We start from the raw sequence: 21,610 nt of genomic DNA, 5'->3' as shown, positions 1-21,610 counted from the left end.
AAGACGGAAATAAAAAAAGACGGAAATAAAAAAAGACGGAAATAAAAAAAGACGGAAATAAAAAAAGACGGAAATAAAAAAAGACGGAAATAAAAAAAGACGGAAATAAAAAAAGACGGAAATAAAAAAAGACGGAAATAAAAAAAGACGGAAATAAAAAAAGACGGAAATAAAAAAAGACGGAAATAAAAAAAGACGGAAATAAAAAAAGACGGAAATAAAAAAAGACGGAAATAAAAAAAGACGGAAATAAAAAAAGACGGAAATAAAAAAAGACGGAAATAAAAAAAGACGGAAATAAAAAAAGACGGAAATAAAAAAAGACGAGGGGGACAAGCTCCTTCAGGTCCACCCAAATGTGTATGTATGTATGTATGTGTGTATATATATATATATATATATATATATATATACATACACACTTTAACAAAAACGTATGTGCCATTTAGCAAATCATTTATCAAAGACATCTTGAGTGAGAAAAACTATTTGTATAAAACTGAATTTGGTTTGTTCTTTCAGATGCTTCAGGCATAGATTGCAACAAGAAGTATTGAGGAAGAATATTGAGAAAAAAAAAATGAAAAGTTATAAAAAAAAAAAAAAAAAAAAAAGAAAAAGAAAAATACATAAGCAGAAAAATAACATTTTATTCAAAATGCAAACATTCACAGTGTGAATGAGTAGGTCTAAAAGGTATCTTATATACCTACATCACATTGCTCATAGTATCTGGCAGTGGGAAACTTAATCTGGCGAAAATTGTGAAGAGTAACTCCTCACTCAAAACAAGTGGTGGACTCCATTTGCAAATGAAAATCACATGTTGCAACATTTTTGTTTTATATAAAGTTGCAACTATCTGCTCTGAATTCTTCCTTAAAACTCAAAGGAAGAAAGTTTTCTGTGCATGTATATCCAATGAGAACTAAAGTTAATAAAAAGAAAGTTTTCGAAACGTTTCTGAATTATATTCACAAATAATCAGAAATTTCAGCATTGAAATAAAGGTTGTAGACATTGTCACTATTTTTAATGTGGTCAAAGATTGTGGCACCAATTAAAAAAAAAAAAAGATTTTGTAAATTATTTAAGCATAAATAAAGACAAAAAAAAAACATGAAAATGTTCATATGTACAAACACACATACACACATATGCATTTTTGCAAAGGATGGGAGAGGGTACGTTTTTCCTTCCATTTCTACATAGATTGATTATAGGACAAAGAAATAAGAAAACCCTCGAAAAGGTATATGGAAGATCATACTAGTCAAAATAGTAACCCTCACGATTCTTTTTATAATACAATGTAAGGCTGAAAGAGTGGAGTCTCAAAAGAAAAAATAAGTTAACATTGTATCTTTATCAATAGTTAAGGATTTTTTTTTTTTTTCATCCATAACCAAGGAATTTTTTAATATTTTCTTCATGGGTTTATTTTTTTCCTAATTCTGATTGTTATTTCTTTATTTCTAAAACTTGTTTTGCAGTTAAATGCTTGAATAATAACTTGGATTATAGACTTAAAATATTTCTGTATTCCCAAGACTACTTAATATTCATTAATAAGTGGCAATTATAAAAACCTCGCTGATCATTGATAAGAAATTAGAGACAATATTAACTGACATTTAATGCAGATTTTAATTCGTCCTTTTTAATAAAATCACCCCCGCCCCTGATTTTCATCTAATAAAATCAGTACCCGTATCAGAAAACAACTTGTTTTGACTTAATAATTTTATTTCGTTACAAACATTTTTTTTTTCAAAGCACAAACAGGATGGCCATGAATTGGTAGCCTTTTTTTTTTTCTTTTTTTTTTCCAAATTGTCATCATCATCTCTTTAGCACATGTTCTTATCAAAGTAAGATAGGTTCACAGGTTCTATCCTGAAACTTGGAGTGGAAATAAAGAATGATTTACATGTGCATAGTGGCAATGGGAGGAAAAAAAAAGGGGGGGTTGGGATCAAGTCAATTATTTATAAATATTAATGAGGCAAATATCTTTTTTGCCAGAAATTGTTGCAGATAATTGTCTCAGTGGATTAAGTGTTTCTTTCTGAGTCTGATTTATGTGTGTATTTCAGTTTGTCATCAAGTTTTGCACTCTCCCTCACAAAAGCATATAAGGCGAAATTTTCTAGGTAATGTTAAAATAAGTTTCGGAATGGTTTTTGATCACAAGTTATTTTGTTTTTTTTTTTCTTTATACTTTGCTGATCAGCACCATCCACCAGACTGACCAGTGGTCATCTGCTCGAATGACATGCAGGAAGAGAGTAAACAGCCTGCCACACGTTCATGGAATGCTAGTATGCCATTAAAGAAGATGGCACTCTTACACTTATTTTGGTTTTTGTTTCGTTTTTATTTTTTTGTTTCATTTCTTTTTTTCTTTTGCTTGTATGTTAGGGTAAATGTTAACCAACATATCCACTCAAGGGAGATAGTGGTGCCAAACTAGGAAAGGTGGAATGAAAGCTGACCTTCTTGGGAAGCAAGAGTCAGCTTGCCCCTCATCACTTCTACTGAAGAATAGTCAGGTAGCTTTAAGTAATTCACACAAGTCATCACAGATGGTAATGAATTATCTGGGTTCTCAGAATTACAAAATGTCTTTCGGACAATTGTCAATGGAGGATTCAAACTTCGGAAACCTGGGGAAAAAAAAAAAAAAAGTGATTAAAAAAAAGTGATTAAAAAAAAAAAAAAAAAAAAGATTTTTACAGATATTTATATTTCAAAAAAGTATTTTTTAATGTTTTATTTTCTTTTTACATATTTTTTTAATGTGCTTATGTATAGAGAAGCATTTTTACAGAAATAATACTGAATGTAAAATATTTTATTTAAATATAAGTAAACTAGCAAAGTCTCAACCTTAACTTTGAAAAATAGTGTGCACCATCCCTAGGTTGGAGATCATCATGTCGGGTTTGGTCTTGATTAGTCTAGTGGTGTGGGCTGTAGGAGAGTATATATACATAAGCTATGACCTTGACCTTTACCTTGGAAAATGGTGTGCACTCCCCTTAGGTGGAGGACCATCATCATGCCAGGTTTGCTCATGATTGGTCCAGTGGTGTGTGCTGTAGAAGAGTTGTACACACAAACACAATATCTAATCCTCATTTAATTCCTTATATCACTTGAATTTTACCTTAAATCCTCATTCTATCCCTAAGCAAAGATCAACACTGTCTAATACTCTATTCAACTTTTAAAAAATTAGAAAGACACAATTGCAATATCTGAGACTCCTCTTAAGTGCTTTGTGCCTGGCCTAGTCTATGGACTCGAACAATTAAACCACGACACTATGTACCGATAACTCCTCTCCAAACTGCAAAAAAAAAAAAAAAAAAAAAATACTGCTGCTAGTATACTACGTATATCCTATAGATACTTTGCCTCCAAGATGACTGCCTTTGTCCGTTTTGCATGACAACCGCCCCCCACTTTTTTTTTCTAACTCTACCCCCCCAAACTTTATATCCTAACGTGTAAGTATACTGCACTATTACTTAAATCCTCTCTCCTGATCACTAACTAACTGCTCTATTTCCTAAGTTCCCATTAAATCTAATCCATTGCACGTAACTTAGAGGGGTCTCAACTCTCAACCCTAAGCCCTAATAGACCGACTTCTTGTAAATCGATACACGTTAACACCTAAAGATTTCTTAAGCATGCTTTTGATTATACTCTTAGCCCAAAACTAAGCTTCTAAGTAAATACTTACTAGCCTTAGTCCTATAAATAGATTAAAAGTGATTCTATAATGAACAGCAACCCTTAATATCTTTCTTTTGATAGGAGATAGTATTGCAATAATTTATGCACAAACTGAACCGGTACTCATTGTAATACAAACTTCCGGATATTAAGAGAAAGGCAAACCCATCCTCCTTTGTTATAAGTCTGAAGACAACATACTCAATATCTAAAATGCCATGCATTCGCATACACTGAAAACATGCATCTTATCCATCTATATTTAACTATACTTACAGAATATGCCATAACTTGTATCTTCCAGGTATACCTGTACTTAACTGTACTCCAAATCAAATGTTCTCTTTATCTATATCGAGCATATATCTTAACTTTCAGTCATATTAAATACTCAGTCTGGGCACCAAATTTAAATTCCTCATATTAAGTAGATCACATACATATTATCCTATTCCTGAACTTACAAAACTATATCTAACCTTGCATAAACTCGTCTCTCAAACCAATGCTGTTGCGAATTAAGTGCTTCCACTGCATGAATTCGTACCTATCCCCTCTCCCATTAACAATGGAAAGCATAGTAATGTCCTTTTAATCACTTTGAGAAGTAAAATCTTACAGTAGATGTTAACCTAAATAACCATTTTTTTTTTTTGTTTTTTTTTTTAGAAGATATTAGCCTAATAAATCGATTAATATTAACTACCCATGTGGGGATCGCAGAAATACTTGGATTAGGACCCAGGCGCGGGGCGAACCCTCTCGGTGCTGATGGAACCGTAGATCTTCCCAGGTCATCCGTTTAGGAGAAGGAAAACTCTGCAGCTAAACCTAGGGAGGCCTCTTCAGTCCTAGACGACAACCTTCCTAGAGTTGGTGACTCAAACAAATCACCGGTTGGCAAACCCAAAACTGCTTAAGGAGGAGTTAGGCTCTGTCTATTGCCCTGCTCTCATACTCCTTCTTTGCTTATTAGCTAGGCGTAGAGGTGCTATCACAGGAACTCGTCAGAATCGCCCAGTGGTTGACCTTGTTTCCTGACTAGGGCGATAAACGCAGTTTTTTTCGCCCGCTCCCGCCACATCCCATCCCCTAAACTGGACACTGTGGGAGTGCTTCAGTACCATATATGTCGATACAGTGGACTGGGCTGACTTTGCCTAATGGATTGAGGGTACCGGATTGACAGTTTCCTGGCTGCTGTTTACGACTGATAGAACAGGTGCCCTAACTCTTTGGTAGCGCTTAGAGCGGCTGCTCCATCGACAGTTGTATAATATCGGGATGTTTGTAGTGGCATGTCACGCATGAAAAGGGACCCTGCACTCATCCCCGGTGGGATTTCCTGAGGCCACAATCCTGTGGGTGAGGACAGCTGATGGTCTACTTGTGTTGCATGTCTGATATTCTGCACAACCACTTGTCCAGCAGCCCTCACTCACTCACCCTAACCGAAACTAAAATTAAACAACATGAAATGACACCTCAAGCAAAAGATACATTTAAACCAGGACCAAACTCAAAGAAAACCAACTTGCCTCCTCCCTTGAGGCTTGCATTTACGAATATCCGCGGGCTTAGAACTAACTTGGATGATGTTAAATCATATCTCCTTGTAAACACCCCGGATATCTTAGCATTAAGTGAAACTAACCTTCACTCCTCCATTCTCTCTAACCACTTTAATATACCTGGTTATCTCCCACTCTGCCGTAAGAATTCGGACAGACATATGCATGGGCTTGGAGTCTATATTCGTAACACCCTCACCCTGACTAGAGAAATAAAACTAGAAACGGACGACCGGGCTTTTATGTGCTTCAGACTATATATGCAACATAATATTAGCTACTTGTATTTTCTCTACCACTCTCCCTTAACCCAGGAATGTACCCTAATTAACAAATCTCTGACAGCATAGACATAGCACTCTCCCTTGATACTAGCGCTGAAGTACATGTATTTGGTGACTTCAATGTCCACCACAGTAACTGGCTAGGATTCTCTAATTACAGATGTAGCTGGTAGCACAACACATAGCTTTGCTATATCCCATTCCCTATCTCAGACGGTTACATTCCAGACACGTTTCCCAGACCAGCAAGACCGACATGCCTCACTTCTAGATCTATTTCTGACAACAGTTCCCGATGATTGTACAACAAATGCCCACAGCCCACTCGGGAATGCTGATCACGCTGTGATAATGGTAGAAATCACCCTAAATTCTCGCCGTAAATCTGAAGACTCACTACTCAAAACAACAAGGTATTACAAAAAGGCCGACTGGGAAGCCATCAGGGAACTCATCAGAGATGACCCATGGTAAAATATCTTTTCTCTCTCAGCTGAACAGTGTGCAAATGAGACCACTGAATGGTTAAAAATTGCAATTGAGACATGTTCCCACATGGAAATTCTATAGCAAGCCCCACTCTCCTCAATGGTTTACCTCTGCTTGTGCAGCTGCTATTGCTCAAAGGCAGATTCAACCGACATAAGTCCAGTTCAAACAAACAAAAGTATATAGAAGCCAGAAATAATTGTAAGAGAGTAACAGAGACAGCTAAGACAGATTACACTAAAACCACCAGGAAACGCATTGAAGCACAAAAATTAGGAACCCATGATTTTTGGAAAATCTACAACAGTGTAGTAAATAATGGGCAGTCAACTATCCCCCACTATCAAATAATTATGATATTGCTTGCACGGCAACCGACAAGGCAAATCTGTTTGCCAGTCGGTTTGCCTCAAACTCCACACTGGATCCGGCACACCACTCCCTCCCTGATTTTCCTTTGCAGGCAGACCCCACACTAGATGATTTAAAAAATCACCTCTTCTCAGGTGCATTGTATCATAAAAAAACCTAGACACATCAAAAGCATGTGGATCAGATCTCATCCCGGCTGTGCTAATAAAAAAATGCTCTGCTGAGATTGCTCCAGTTCTCTCCAAACTTTAAAATAAATGCCTTAATGAATCTTGCTTTCCCGACTGCTGGAAAACCGCTTCTGTGGTACCAGTCTTCAAGAATTCTGGTGAAAGAACTGACCCATTAAATTATCGCCCCATTAGCCTCCTCCCACTTTTCGCCAAAATATTTGCGTCCTTAGTTAATCAAGCGCTAGTCTAACACCTAACAGCTGCTAAACTCCTGACCGACAAACAATATGGATTCAGGCAAGCCCGTTCAACAGTAGATATCTTAACTGTAGTCTCTGAATGTATATACCGTTCACTGGACAAAACAGGGGAGGGTAGAGCGGTAGTCTTTGATATATCTAAGGCTTTTGACAGGGTATGGCACGATGGTCTTCTAAGGAAAATTAGATCATATGGTATCACTGGAAGAATACACAATGTAATTAAATTCTTCTTAAGTAAGAGAAAAATCCAAGTTGTCCTCGGCGGTCGTACATCTAAACAATATGATATAAATGCAAGAGTACCTCAGGGGTCTATCCTTGGACCTCTATTATTCCTGATATTCATAAATGACCTCCCTGATAAAATTGTTTGGGAGATGGGTATATTTGCCGATGACACCACCCTCTATAACAGGCATGAGGGGAAAACAAATGGACATATATCTAAGGAAATGGCAGAATCATTAGAGGATGACCTCCAATCTGTAGTGGAATGGGGACAAAAATGGATGGTCACATTCAATGCTACTAAGACTAAGCTTGTTTCCTTCAATAACTACAAGAAACCTTTTCTACCACCAATAGCAATGGCTAAGAATACATTGCCTGAAAGTACTTCCTTTAAACTCTTCGGCCTAACATTTACAGGGAACATGAACTGGAATAGATACATTGAGCGTATTGCCAAAGCTGCTGCAAGAAGGTGGCCTCTCTCTACCGTGCTAGAAAATTACTTACGCCTGAAAGTATCCTGTACCTCTATAAGGCCACCATTCGCCCATGTATGGAGTATTGTTGTCACATTTGGGCTGGTGTATCTGCTGCTTGTCTCTCACTCCTGGACAGGGTTCAAAAGAGAGTTGCAAACCTGATAGGTCTTGAACTGTCAGCTAAACTTCAGCCTCTGTCACATCAACGAAATGTTGCATCCCTCTGCCTGTTCTACAAATACTTTAATGGTGGCCGCTCTGACGAACTGCAAGCATGTGTACCTCTTCGACGTGACTACCCCCGACAAACCCGACAAGCAACTAAGTCCAATCCCTTTATAGTAGAGATCCCTAGGTGTAAGAAAGCCTTTTACTCCAATAGTTTCTTCCCCAGAACTGCAAGTCTTTGGAACTTCCTTCCGGGATACTGCTTTCCCAACTGTACTGATATGCAGAAGTTCAAGTGTAATGTGAACAAACATCTTTCTACTCATCTCCCTTCATAATGCCCCCGCAAATTATTCTCGATAGTAGCCCCCTACTTCAAAGTGGCACTTGCCTTGTTTGGGGTGAAGATTGAATAAAAAAAAAAACTTTTTTTTTTTTTTTTTTTTTTTTTTTTTAAACACGCACACAAATGCTACTACTTATATCTATATGAAATTTATATGTTTAAATAACTGAAGAAAATGAATGTTAACAGTTAAAGAAAAAAAGAGAATTTTTCATATATAAATCAAATAAAATAAATTAAGACACGCAAGTCGGCAGGGTCTTGAAATTCGCATCGTTTACTTTCAAGGACTTTCAAAATTGGATCTCATTTGGATAAGTAAATACGTAATTACGCCAATAAAAATTCAGCGCTCAATGTTGATAGCAAAATAATACTAAGAATCCAAGAATATAGCTTATCACATGAAGTTTTCAGTAAGACCAACAAGAAAAATAAAGCTCATATAATGAAATGACAAATTAGGATAACATTAAAATCTATTCACTAGTTAAATGTATAAATGTCTAAGGAGAAATGTTTAAGAGTTTCAGGATTAAACATTGTTTGTTTAAAGCCTTTACAAATTGGATTAAAAAAAAGGATTAAGTAGAAGAAACTATGCTTAATTTAATGAATTCTTGGAAGCTGTGAGCGATATTCTAAGCCTAATAAAATTACTAATATATATATATATATATATATATATATATATAGCTGTAGTGAAACAATGCAATAAATAAAATAGTACCCAATAGTGATATACAAATAAGAATCATAAGCTTTAGAAATTCTAATCCCTACCGAAATATTTACAATGACCGCAGAAGGAAAACAGAAGTGCAGCTTCCGCTTTGAATAAGCATTGTCTGGAATATGTCTGATTGTGATGTTGCTTAATATTATATATTGTCTTCGGTCGTACAGCAATTCTATTTCTACTTCAACTGTTAGTTGATGTTTGCATAATTTGTTGTTTGCAATATCCCAAATTGTTTGCTATTTTCTTCATAAGTCCTTATAATCTTTGTTTTGTAGTCTGTACATGAAAGTTTAAAAGTCATTGTCATTTTAATTGTTTCTTTTCTAAGTATTGTTAGCTTTTTGATTTCCTATAATGCTCAATCATATTGTTGGGAAGCCAGGCCAGAACTACAATTCTGACAATTCTAACCAAATATTGACACCATTCTATTATTTCATGTATGTAGGGAAGATTTAAATTTCTCTCAGTTGTTGTCAGGTTAGACATATCATATTTTCTCCATTTTTGAAGCCTAATTAAATTTACTCTATCCATGAATGGTGCAGTTGGTAAAAACATAATAAACATATGGCCCTAACTAAAAACTTGACTTGATTTAGCAAAACCAATGTGAAAAGGAACCAGTGCATCAAATTCTTCCTGAATCAACTGAAAAAAAGACAAATTTGACGTTAACCAGTCTGATTATTTGTAAGTTTTACTGCATATTTATTTTCCTGAGCCATTTCCCATTTAAATATCATAGGAAGTAAGCAGTGTTAAGTAATTTGCCAACTTCCACCCAATTATATTACTTTAATCAGTCTGAAAATCACACTAATATTACATGACCATTTTTCTTTTCCATATTTTATCTATAAGACATCAAAAATTTGTGTTACATTCAATATTCATCATTTCGGTGAAAATGTTTCTGTAAATAAACTTTTGAAAAAAAATCATTTTGCAAATATTCTTATATTGAAAAGCAATTTGTCCTACATTTTTGGAAGTGTACAAAAAAATAAATCTTATTAAAATGTTGTGCAAAAATGAAATGAAACAAACGAACATAATTGGGTGAGGGTAGACAAATTAACTAACACGACTTCCTATAACGCTCAAAACAGGAAATGGCTTCGGAAAATTAATATGTAATAAAACCTTATTTGTTTTCTAATCTAATCACAAAAAATAAAGTGCAAGTTACAAAGTTTGATTTGTCTGCTGGGGGGTGGGGGGGGTTGCTTTTTGTCAAATATTTAAAGTCATGTTTTTTGTCATCCAATTCTGATGAAATTTTATGTGCATACAATGTAACAAAATTTGATAAGAGTCTGCAGCTACTATTTACTCTGAAAACCGGTTTGTTTTTAAAAGAGAAAATAGAATACCTTTTTCTGATGGCCTGAAGATATAAAAATCAAAGATTAAGACAAGTTCGAAAATGCAAATTGTTAAGAGACAGACGGTAGAAAATATGACAATGGTATACATACCACCAACAGGAAGTCTTGGTGATCCGGTAACAAATTGTAAGAATCTCCGTTGGTCTTCACCAATATATGAGCTAAGTATTTCAAACAAAAATTTCACAGCTTTACTATCATGAGTATAGCCGTGGTCAGGACGGCAGCATTCCATTAGCATTTTTACATCCCATACTTCTGTAAGACTTCCACAGAAGAGCTGCTCCAGCTGGGTCACAAAGAGAAAACAATTATAATTAAAATATATCGATTTTAAAATTAGGTTTCTTTTAAAAATATAACTAAAATATAAAATATAATACTGAAAAGACTATTTTTGAGCAGTTTTTATGGTATAAATAAATAGATTTATTTTTTTATTTTTTTTTTTTTAGTTATTAAAATTTTTTAAATACTTTCAACTTAATAAATTAAATTAATAAAGAAAAAAATTTATCAGAACAGACCCTGTGTTTATCACGGCAAAATAAACTTTTAGTCAATTTTTGCTATAATAGACAAGATATCCAAGTAATTTTACCTATAAAAAAAAAAAACTTTTATGACGGAAGAGAATTGGTTTGTTGCAATTGTGTTTACCGTCATCGGATAGAGTCTTTCTCTTCACTGGTCAACATGTCCAGAATTACAGTGACCTACACAATGCATGGCAATCCGGAATGAGACCATACGCAACTAACCACTTGTAAACTACTGTTGAATTAAGTCCTTCCTCATAGTTGGAGGTGATTGGCTTATGGTTGTATACGTATAAACTGTTAAAAATATATCATTAACTCCTTTAAGGAAGAGCTAGAGATGCAGAACTACTTCCATTATGTTCACATGAAAATTGTACACACGAACATACTCCCTAATATGTATTTATTTTTAGGAATAGACATGCACAGAAAGGTACAGTAGAATTCCGGAATATGACATTAAAAATTAGCAACAAAATACAGTATATAATATGCATGTAATATAATCAAATAACAGTATAAATAATACTGGAAGGCGGGGCAAATACCATAACCAGGGTTCAGAAAAACATTGCATTCCACATCGTAACCTGAAAAAACGTATCTTAGGGCCACCGTATCCTGGGGTTCTACTGTGTGTGTGTGTATATATATATATATATATATATATATATATATATATATATAGGGCCACCGTATCCTGGGGTTCTACTGTGTGTGTGTGTGTATATATATATATATATATATATATATAGAGAGAGAGAGAGAGGCAGAGTGATAGACAGAGAGGTATTACATTAAATATACAAAGATTCTACACTTACATTTTATTAATTAAAAAGTAAAATTTACTTATTTATTAATTTGAAAAGTAAAATATATTCTTTGATTTCATATAATTTCATGTAAAAATAATCCAGAGCCGGGGGGGGGGGGGTCAATACCACATACAATGTTTTTAGTCGGATATTTTTCCTACCTAATTTAGACATTTGTTAAGTTATATATTATTAGCTCTTCTTTTGTTAACAGTCAAAATTTAACTTAAACATTATTTCAAAATAATTTCTTGAATTCTATGAATGTAAACGATTTTTACAATTAGTTTTATTTTGTAACTTTTTCCATCACGTATCCCCATCGATACTTTTTAAAACACTGGTATGGTAGCTTGGTATCTGCTAAGCTTCACATGATCAGTTTGTTGGATCAAACAATTATTAATAAATTTTGAAATAATGAAAAACTTTTCATGTCTGTTGACATTCGTTGTCAGTGCTAGACGATTACATGTCAGCTCATAAAAACTACTGAACAAGCCAAGCATACGAAGTCCCCCTCCAGGAGTGAAAAATTTACTTTCACCATGACTAATATTTGTGCAAATTTTTTTAAGTCCAAGGTGTGGTTATTGAGAAACGTGCAAACAGACGAGGGACCAACAAAATCATCCAAAAATGACAGCAGTAGTGATTATCAGGACAAGAAAACAAATATTACACTTGGATATTGTTATTCTATGTCACTTTTCGTTTTTTGCTGAGCATTATGAAAAACTTGCAAGGAATGAAATGCGATGCTCAAATATCGGTTTTGTTACTAACAAGTAGCAATCTGTAAGTAGTTCCCAACATATCTACCTGAAATAATGTCAATAAAATATTAATTGCTTAAGTTTTTTTCACAAAATTTCAATTAAGTGCTTACCTCTTCTGGATAGAAACTTTGTAACGTTGACAAAGGAAAAACAGATTCAAACCCTTCTCTGAATGCTTCAAATTGCCTGGAAACGCCTTCTACCAAGTTCCAATGGACTACGAGCTAAAAAGAAAAGATTTGAAATACATTCAGTTGAAAAATGTTAAGACTGCTTTCACCATAAAGTACACATGAAAAAAAAAGTTATTTTCTAGAAATAATTTTTTTATTCAGATGAGAATATAAAACAAACCTGGAGGAAAATTAATTATAAGCAAAATGATTGGCTGACAAGAAAAAAACATTTTTCGCATTGATTTTTAACATCGACTTTTTTTTATATTAAGTTAAATTAAGAACATTAAATATATAACTGATTATCAACATTTTGATTTTAAAATTAACTCAAAAATGAAAAACAAACAAAAACAAAACAATGGACGAAACAATACATTATGAAACAAAATTAAAAAGAACAATTAAAAAAAAACATTTAAAAAAACTTAAAAACAATAAAATTAAAAACAAAGAAAAAGCAAAAACCCCTAAAAGCAAAAAAAAACCCTAAAAGCAAAAAAAAAAACTAAAGACTAAAAGCAAAAAAAAACTAAAAGCAAAAAAATAAAAAATAAAATAAGTGAATAAATAAAAAAAAAGATGGAAAAGTGCACAAGACATAAGTGGATCTACAGGATTGTTAAACCTTGATTTTGTCCAAAACTAGATTCTAATTTTTTTTTTTAATTTAATTTTGTTTTAGAAAAAGTCTTTTCTTTGAATCATTAGATAGCACGTATTAGTTTTTGGATATTTTACCTTTCCATACCATTTAGTTGTGTAAATGGTAGAGTTAGTTCTTCAGAGATAATAGGTTTTAACGCAAGGTGTCGCTGTGGTCATGAGACTTTCTGTATACGTCACCATATTCACATGTTCAGGAATCAAAATCTAAATTCTTGCTATGACCAGACAGGTTGATATTATGCTAAGATTGTGTAAAAAACAATCATACGGGGAAATGTACAAAACTAAAAAAACACACACCATTTAACAGAGGTTTCTATATTTCATACTTTTTAAATTGAATGACATTTCTTTAATTTTGTTACTGAACAGTGTGGAATTCATGTTTCTACACCATTCACACCTTTCATACATTCTTGTAACATGTCTTGTTGTCTACATCAGCTAGTTACTAATATTAGCAGATAAACGAAATGTTATCATTAATGGTTCTTTTATTTTTGGACACAAAGTCATTCTCAAAAAAAAAAAAAAGCTGAAGTGAATGCCAAATATTTTAGCTTAATAATTGTTAGAATGGAGATTTCACTTAGAAAAAGAGGGATAGTTGAAAATTGAAAAGTATGACACCATACAACCCTGATAACTAAAAATTTCATCAACACCAAAATTGCATTGACAATATTTTGAAAAAAATGTAAAGCTCTACATATGCTTCAAGCTACAAAAAATCTCAAATCTCTTTCAGCAGATTTTTGTTGCTTTTTCAAACATTCTTAAAAAAAAAAAAAAAAAAACAACAACTTGAATTAAAAACGAGTTTCTTTTCTTTAAAAAACTGGAATACAAAATATAAAAACTAACCTGCAAATATTCTTCCAAGTTGTCTAAGGTAACAGGAATGTCCTTTCCTCCTTTTTTCAGTTCAATATTTATGTAACCTGGGAGCGTAAAATCCAGATCCAGCTCTTCAATTGTGCAGCCATCCATAGTCAAGCTATCAAGGGCTAACTGTCGAGACTCTTCCGTCTGAAATATTAAACAAAAATACAAAAACAATGTTTCAAAAATTATGGTGAACAAAGAAAAAAAGGTTTCGTTTTGTGATGCAAAAGTTTTTTTTTTAAAGCAGCAAATCTTGAATTGAATGAGATTTAATCTTTATTAGCACTTAAATTCTTTCTTCAGACTTTTCATTTTAGTTCTTTCAATAGAGCCATCACTCAAATCACTCAGTAGGTATTTCAGTTAATACTTTCAACTTGTTTTCATAGTTAGTCTGAATTAAGCTGGCAAAGTAACATCTTTCATGCTTTTGAAACGGATATGTTTTTGTATTTCATTCTGCAATTTATTTTTCTTGTGCATAAATAATACTGTAGTACAAATTTACAGAAATTTAAACGGGTGATTTCATTTGAGCAGTCTTCTATTATATTATCTGTATTTTTTATATTGCATTTTTCACACATTTGTTTATGCAGTTATACACTACCCAAATCTGACACCTAAAACATTCAAGTTTGGTATGTATTCATTAAACCTTATTATTTTAGATTCAATCTTTCATAAGTTTTTGTAAGGATGTTCAAAGTCAGCATATCTGTGATAGTATTTGTTTAATATTTTTTATTATGTCTTTTGGGTTTTTTTTTTTTAGTAATACCTTAATTTTTCAGTTAAAAACTATTTTTGTTCCTTGGAAGAATTGAAGGATTAATGCAGATGCATTTTTATGAAGTTTTTTTTTATTTACACTCAACCTCTACAACTAGAGTTTCATTTCTAAGGTTTTGGTATATTTTGGTACAATTCTGTGAGAGAGCCCCTTCTGAATCAAGAATGACCAATGGTTCATTGTTAATTGCTTCAAGTATAATAAATTATGGAGAGCTTTTACTTTTATATTTTGTCTCTAAATTAGAGTTCACATGAGGTCTTGGATGGTTGTTTATGGTCCATAAATAATCTTGTTTCCTACTCACCCTGGAGTTAAAAGTCTGGACAAAAACAACTCATTTGCCTTACGATTACAGGACTATGTGGAAGATACACTGATTTAGGAAGAGATCTTTTAGTATCCAAACTCCATAGTTTCCAAAATCCAAATATATCAGATTGCCATCGCTTAGCAATGTAGGGTGCCTATCTTGTAAACTAATATACCCTCAGCTACTGCATTCCATTATATTTTAGAATAGGTTCTAATAGTATTAGTAATCGGATGGAGTTGTAAGTTATTAATTATTGATTATATATAACAGGGTTTAACATGAACAGCCAATTGACTCGATCAGACTTCTGTGACCACTCATACAGTCCAATTAAAAGTCAAAATGGTGATGTAGATAATAGCCTTTTAGTTCTGTAATCAACTGCTTAGCAATCAGGATCCCATCATCAGATATCATGGGTCTTCAACATGTTACATGTCACATATATCCCCATATCCCCTCTCCACATTAGTGCTTCATAAAGAGACAGAGAGAGCAAGTAATTTGAAATAGAGTTGGTATGCAAATCAGACCACACAGTGCAGAAAATATTAAAAAAACAAACCATTCTAAGTTGTTGAATACAGACGCGAACAAACAGAATCCGTGGTGGAAAAAATTATCAAATTCGCCACGCACCTGAATAGAAATAACTGCCCAAGAGAAAGGGCAAATATGCCTATGTGTTTCTAACATAGAAAACCATGCTCACTAATGGACATGTTACCATGAACCTCAAAGGACTATTTAAAATTCCAGGAAGCTTGGAATTGGACGATTACTTCTCTTGAATATTTTATTTCTATTAGGCCTTTCACTTATTTGGATTATACCTTCCCCAATTCTTCTGTGATCATTAACCCACTCTCCATGAATAGCCAAACTAAAATCTTCAGATATTTGTTTTTGTTTGACCAAATACATTTCTTTATATAAAGAAAAGAAAAAACATTGGTTAACTTGCTGACTTCCTTCATTTGCTCCGTTTGGACATTGCATTTTATATTTTGTTTTGTAATTATTAAATTCTATTGCATAATAAAATAATTGATGTATATATAGATACATATATGCGGGAGTGCTCCAGGGATCTATCCTTGGACCTCTGCTGTTCCTGATATTCATAAATGACCTCCCCGACAAAATTGCCTGAGATGGGTATATATGCTGATGACACCACACTCTATAGCAGGCACGACAGGAAAACAAATGAACATATATCTAAAGTAATGGCAGAAACACTAGAGGATGACCTCCAATCAGTAGTGGAATGGGGACAAAAGTGGATGGTCACGTTCAATGCCGCCAAGACAAAACTGGTTTCATTCAATAATTACAAGAAACCTTCTCTACCACCTATAGCAATGGCCAACGACTCTTTATCTGAGAGTACGTCTCTCAAGCTCCTTGGCCTAACGTTCACAGGAAACATGAGTTGGAACAATTACATCGAGGGCATTGCCAGGGCCGCTGCGAGGAAAGTGGGCTCTCTCTACCGTGCTAGAAAACTTCTAACACCCAAAAGTATCCTGTACCTCTATAAGGCCACTATTCGCCCATGTATGGAGTATTGCTGTCATATTTCGGCTGGTGCATCGGCTACTAGTCTCTCGCTCCTTGACAGGGTTCAAAAGAGAGTCGAAAATCTGATAGGCCCTAAACTGGCATCTAAGCTTCAGCCTCTGTCCCATCGTCGAAACGTTGCATCCCTCTGCCTGTTTTACAAGTATTATAATGGTGAATGCTCTGATGAACAGCAAGCACTTGTGCCCCCACGACGTGAACACCCTCGACAGACCCGACAAGCTGCAAAATCCCACCCCCACACTGTAGAGATCCCTAGATGTAAAAGATCTTTCTACTCCAGTAGTTTCTTCCCCAGAACTGCTAGACTTTGGAATTCCATTCCAGGTCACTGCTTCCCAACTGTACTGACATGCATGTTTAAGTGCAACGTGAACCAACATCTCGCTGCCCTAACCCTACATAGTACCCTAGTAGATGTTTCCCCCTGATAGTAGCCCCCTACACCAAAGTGGCAATGTGCCTTGTTTGGGGTGAAAATGTAATAAAAAAAAAAAAAAAAAAAAAAAAAAAAAAATGATCTTGTTATGTTCAATAATTTCTTCTTGTCTTGTCAAATTGTGCTCTGGGTCATTTTACAATAATACTGATCAAAGAACCTTAGATTAACTTGCCATTTGGGTCATAACATTCCATGACCAGTATATCACATTTTTCTTTTCTTACCACGATACATATTTTGGAATAAATACCAATTTGGAATTTTCGATGGAGACATATTGTCACACACTGCAAAAGTGCAGTATGTATTTTATAGTGCAAGACAAGATTAAATAGGAGTGAACTTCTTATAATTGAACATGTGTTAAATTGTATAAACTGATTTCATGTAATAATTTAAATACTTAATGTAGACGGATTATGTATGAACAAATCTCAAAATATAAGATTTTAAAATAAATATTTACTTAATTTACTCTCAACTTAAAAATATTCAATCCATGAACTTTTTATTTCAATTAAAACTACAAATTCAAAATCATATTTTACTTTCTAATGCAAATGTTATTTAAATGTTAAATTTCAAAAAACATTTTTTTTTCATTAAATGTGTAAATCAACAAAGTTAGAAAATAAAATCATACATGAGATTTATCCATTTCTATCCGTTTCTTCTGCCTAAGAATATCTTCAAGTTGACTGAATGATCGAGCAATAACAGTATCAATATACTGCAAGTCTCTTGATGTCAAACTGTGTTCCTGTCCTAGGATCCATTTGTAGAAAACAAGACTGAGGGGCAAATCAATCTGAAATTGAAAAAAAATAAGACATTTTATTTTTGTTAGATTTTTTTTTTGTTTAATAGAAATTATCCAAATCTTAAGTTTAATTCAAAAATAATTTTACTTGTTTACACATGGTTAGTAAGAGGAATTCATTATTTTTTTTTTTTTTTTTTTAACTTTTACATATTTCCAATCTATTATTTGAAAAATGTTATGCATATATTACAAAATATTTTGTATGGACATTTCAATAAATTAGTATTTCTTTTATTACTCTTAAATTAAAAAAATTCATTGCTAAATTTAAAACAGTTGTTTTAAATGTATAACTGAAACTTTATGATGAACTTATAATGTAAAACTGTTAAAATGTGAAAAACTTTTTAAAAGGTTTGGAATTGAACAGAAAATCTCAATAAAAAGATTTTAATTCTATTCATTTTTTTTTTTTGGTATTTGTCAAAATAAACTGGAAAAATTGTGAGTCATTCGATGTGATGATGCTGATGATGGAAAGAAAGAGCATTGTTAACAAAGGTTGTTCTAGTATTGATTTAATACACATGATTATTTGTGGATATAATGAATTGATAAAGGAGAAATCTGTCTTCTTCCATGGTAATTGGGGTTGACACAAACAACCATTAAAAAAAAAAAAAAACAGCTGAAAAAGTTGGTGTTTTGGATTATAAAGATATCTCAAAAAAAATGTCAGAGATGACATCTTTTGGCAATTTGACAAGTTCCCTCTGAATACCACCTTTGTCAAGAAAAACAGTTAACTTTATTTCTTAAGTGGTCAAGTTATTTGTAGTTCACCCAAAATATAGGCCAGATATTATGAGTTTTTTTGGATAGGAAAAACAAGATGGTGGATACGAATTCAAGTGTCCATTAATTGTTGTCCGGGAATTCGGTTGTTCCCAAAAGATAGAGACCTAATAGAGGGTGAAGGCAATGGTCTATCCTTTTGAGAGTAGCAGTCAAAGATACAGATTTGAGAAAGAAAAGGAAAAAATTTTTTAAAGCTTGAGAATTTCAAAAACTGCCTGCGATTGGTGAAATGAAATTCTGTGGATAGGTTAAGCCCACCTGATTCTCAAGATAATGAAAGGCAAAAACCGCTTGATTGCCGAGGAACCAATACCATTCAGAGAAAAGAAGAAAAAAAAACTCAGCTTTACTAATAGAAGTCGCGAGTCCTTAAAGAGAAAAGAAAAAAGCCTCAGTTTTACTAATAGAAGCCGCCAGTCCCGAAGCATTTCTATCTGGAGTCAGAAACTTATGAATGATCAGAGTTTTGTAACTTTCAACGAATAATTATCCTATTATTTTAATATAATAAGTTATTGACTTGTTATTCTTTTCTTTTGGATCGAAATGATCTCTATTTTCCAGTGATGTTGACTTGAGACTAAGGCTCAATGGATTGCACACTATCAAAAGCAACATGAGGAAAGCAACATGGAGAAAGTAACAGCTTGTTCGACTGGATCCTCTCATCAATTAGGACCCTTGTTGAAGAAACAGTCCAGTCACAGAGCAGCCAAATCTAGTGACATCACTTGCTGGACATCATTTGAAAGGAAGGGATACAAAATTTAAATGTAAAATGTCATTAAAATGAAAACTAAATTTAAAAGATTTTTTTCAAAATCTTGATTCAAATTTTAGAGAAGATAACTTACCATTCTTGAATCCATCAGAGCTTTCGCTAAAAACTTGCCTAAAAATTTAAATTTTGCTTTGATTTTATTCACAACAGCAGCTTTTGTATTACGAGCAAGTGGAGCTGGGAAAAGCCCACATGGTGCTGTTATATATTGAACATTGCTACCTGAACCTGAGTAAAGAGAGCAAAAAGATATAACATTATGAGGACAGTTGTTTCTTAATATTCAAATAACATGAATATAAATTGAAAAGCAAAATTTTATATTTTCAATACAAAGAAAAACCTAAAAAATATTTGTTGGAATATTTTTTTTTTTTTTTTTTACATGACAAATAGTTTATTTCATTATGTTAAAATCTAGAGAAAGTAACAAGAATAGTAAATGGAATTGAGTTGCAAGAGGGTCAACATTTTTAACAGCTGAAAAAATGTAAAAATCAAAGATGAAAAATAAAATTATGTTCATAGGTATAAGTGGAGGTACAAATATTGATAATGTGCAGATTTCAAGTCTGTTACCTGAAAAATCCATTTGTTTCACAATGTCTCCACGCCACATATCAAGATCAGCTCGTTGAATTTCTTTTGAGATTAAGGCATAGAATTCTAATGTTGGTCCAAGTCCAGTTCCAACCTGAAATAGAATTTATATTCAAGAATAAATCAAAGATTTAATAATTTTTTTCCATCTTTTTAATAAAGATTTGCTATTTAAAAAAAAATGAACATTGTCTTTACTGTGAATTGAAATTTAGAATGTATTCATTAAAACTTTGATAAAATTGCATTTAAGAAGTATTTTTTGATTAAACATAAAAGAAAAAAGTGCTGACACAATCACCAAAATCTGAAAGATCCACAAAACATTTTTAACATGGAAATGTACATGTTATGGGATGTTCAGGATAAATCTGACACTTTTTTAGAAAAAAAATGTCTTGACAAATGATTAAAAGATTGTGCCGAGGGTCATTGACACACTCGCACAAAGGATTTCCATGGAGCCTTCCATAAGTTGTTGAAATGGCACAAGAGCATTACATCTGTAGGGAATTACTTCAAAGGGAACTAGAGTTTCATGTGAATACTATCAATAAAAGTGCCCATATGAAAAACGTCTAGAAACTTATTTAAGTCATCTCATATTTCTTAGATTATTTTTGCTGGATACAGTTCAGTCAAAGCTTCCCTGCGCCTCCACCATGGCTTCCAGGTGGGATCTGAATCTGGAGTATACAATCTCCACAGTATCCACAAACACTTGAATATCAATTTTATCCTGGCAATATGCTCATCCTCGGTGTTGCAGATGGTATAATTGATGACTTTCTCAAGAGCACTCCATACATAATAGTTCTTCAGTTTGTAATCAGATGAACTGCAGATGTTGGAACTGGTGATGTCTAAGTGTTAAAGAGCATCTCCCCCCCCCCTCTCTGGCTTTCTTACTCTTTCTATTTTCTCTCTCTATGTCTCTATTAGAGAATAGAGAAAGAGAGAGGGAGAGGGAGGGAAAGAGAGAGAGAGGTGAATAACGTGGACAGTGGACACGTTTGCAGAAGAAGGGTCAGCTGACCAGATGACGTGGTGTCATGTGATGAGGTTAGCTGATTCTTTCTTGGCAGTTTGGTTTCGGGTGTTGAAGAAGACAGACGGCTTTTCAGCTGCCCCCCCCCCTGGGCTGGGGAGGACGCTGACGTGTACCATCAAGCAAGCAATGTTCACCTCCATTCTGTGTCGACCTCTAGAAGGTGAATAAAAACATAAAACCTTAATTATCATCTTGGAGTGAATTCTTCATCCAACAGGCCAGCTCCCCTCCAAGAGACGATGAACACCAGAGGAACAACCGATGACACATGAATAAAGGTATGTTAAGAAATGCATGTAC

The 21,610-nt window shown here is 33.6% G+C and overlaps 1 protein-coding gene across 5 annotated transcripts in view; it reads right to left on the bottom strand.

Moving 5' to 3' along the window:
• Window positions 1-630: 630 nt before the first annotated feature.
• LOC145295876 (E3 ubiquitin-protein ligase TRIP12-like) overlaps window positions 631-21,610 on the bottom strand; it is a 279,814-nt gene continuing 258,834 nt past the window's right edge. For all 5 annotated transcript variants that reach the window (XM_080141617.1, XM_080141619.1, XM_080141618.1 and 2 more), the window contains 7 exons: window positions 20,239-20,353; window positions 19,733-19,887; window positions 17,901-18,065; window positions 14,102-14,266; window positions 12,503-12,616; window positions 10,344-10,542; window positions 631-2,666 (listed from right to left, as the gene is read on the bottom strand). In XM_080141617.1, the coding sequence (XP_079997743.1) occupies window positions 2,470-2,666; window positions 10,344-10,542; window positions 12,503-12,616; window positions 14,102-14,266; window positions 17,901-18,065; window positions 19,733-19,887; window positions 20,239-20,353 (1,110 nt within the window). In that variant the 3' untranslated portion in view covers window positions 631-2,469. The remainder of the gene's footprint in view (window positions 2,667-10,343; window positions 10,543-12,502; window positions 12,617-14,101; window positions 14,267-17,900; window positions 18,066-19,732; window positions 19,888-20,238; window positions 20,354-21,610) is intronic.

This window comes from Euprymna scolopes, chromosome 16 (assembly GCF_053919585.1).
Source record: "Euprymna scolopes isolate OS-2025 chromosome 16, ASM5391958v1, whole genome shotgun sequence".
NCBI lineage: Eukaryota > Metazoa > Mollusca > Cephalopoda > Sepiida > Sepiolidae > Euprymna > Euprymna scolopes.
The sequence above is the reverse complement of the archived record's forward strand: the minus strand, read 5'-3'. Positions and strand labels throughout refer to the sequence as shown.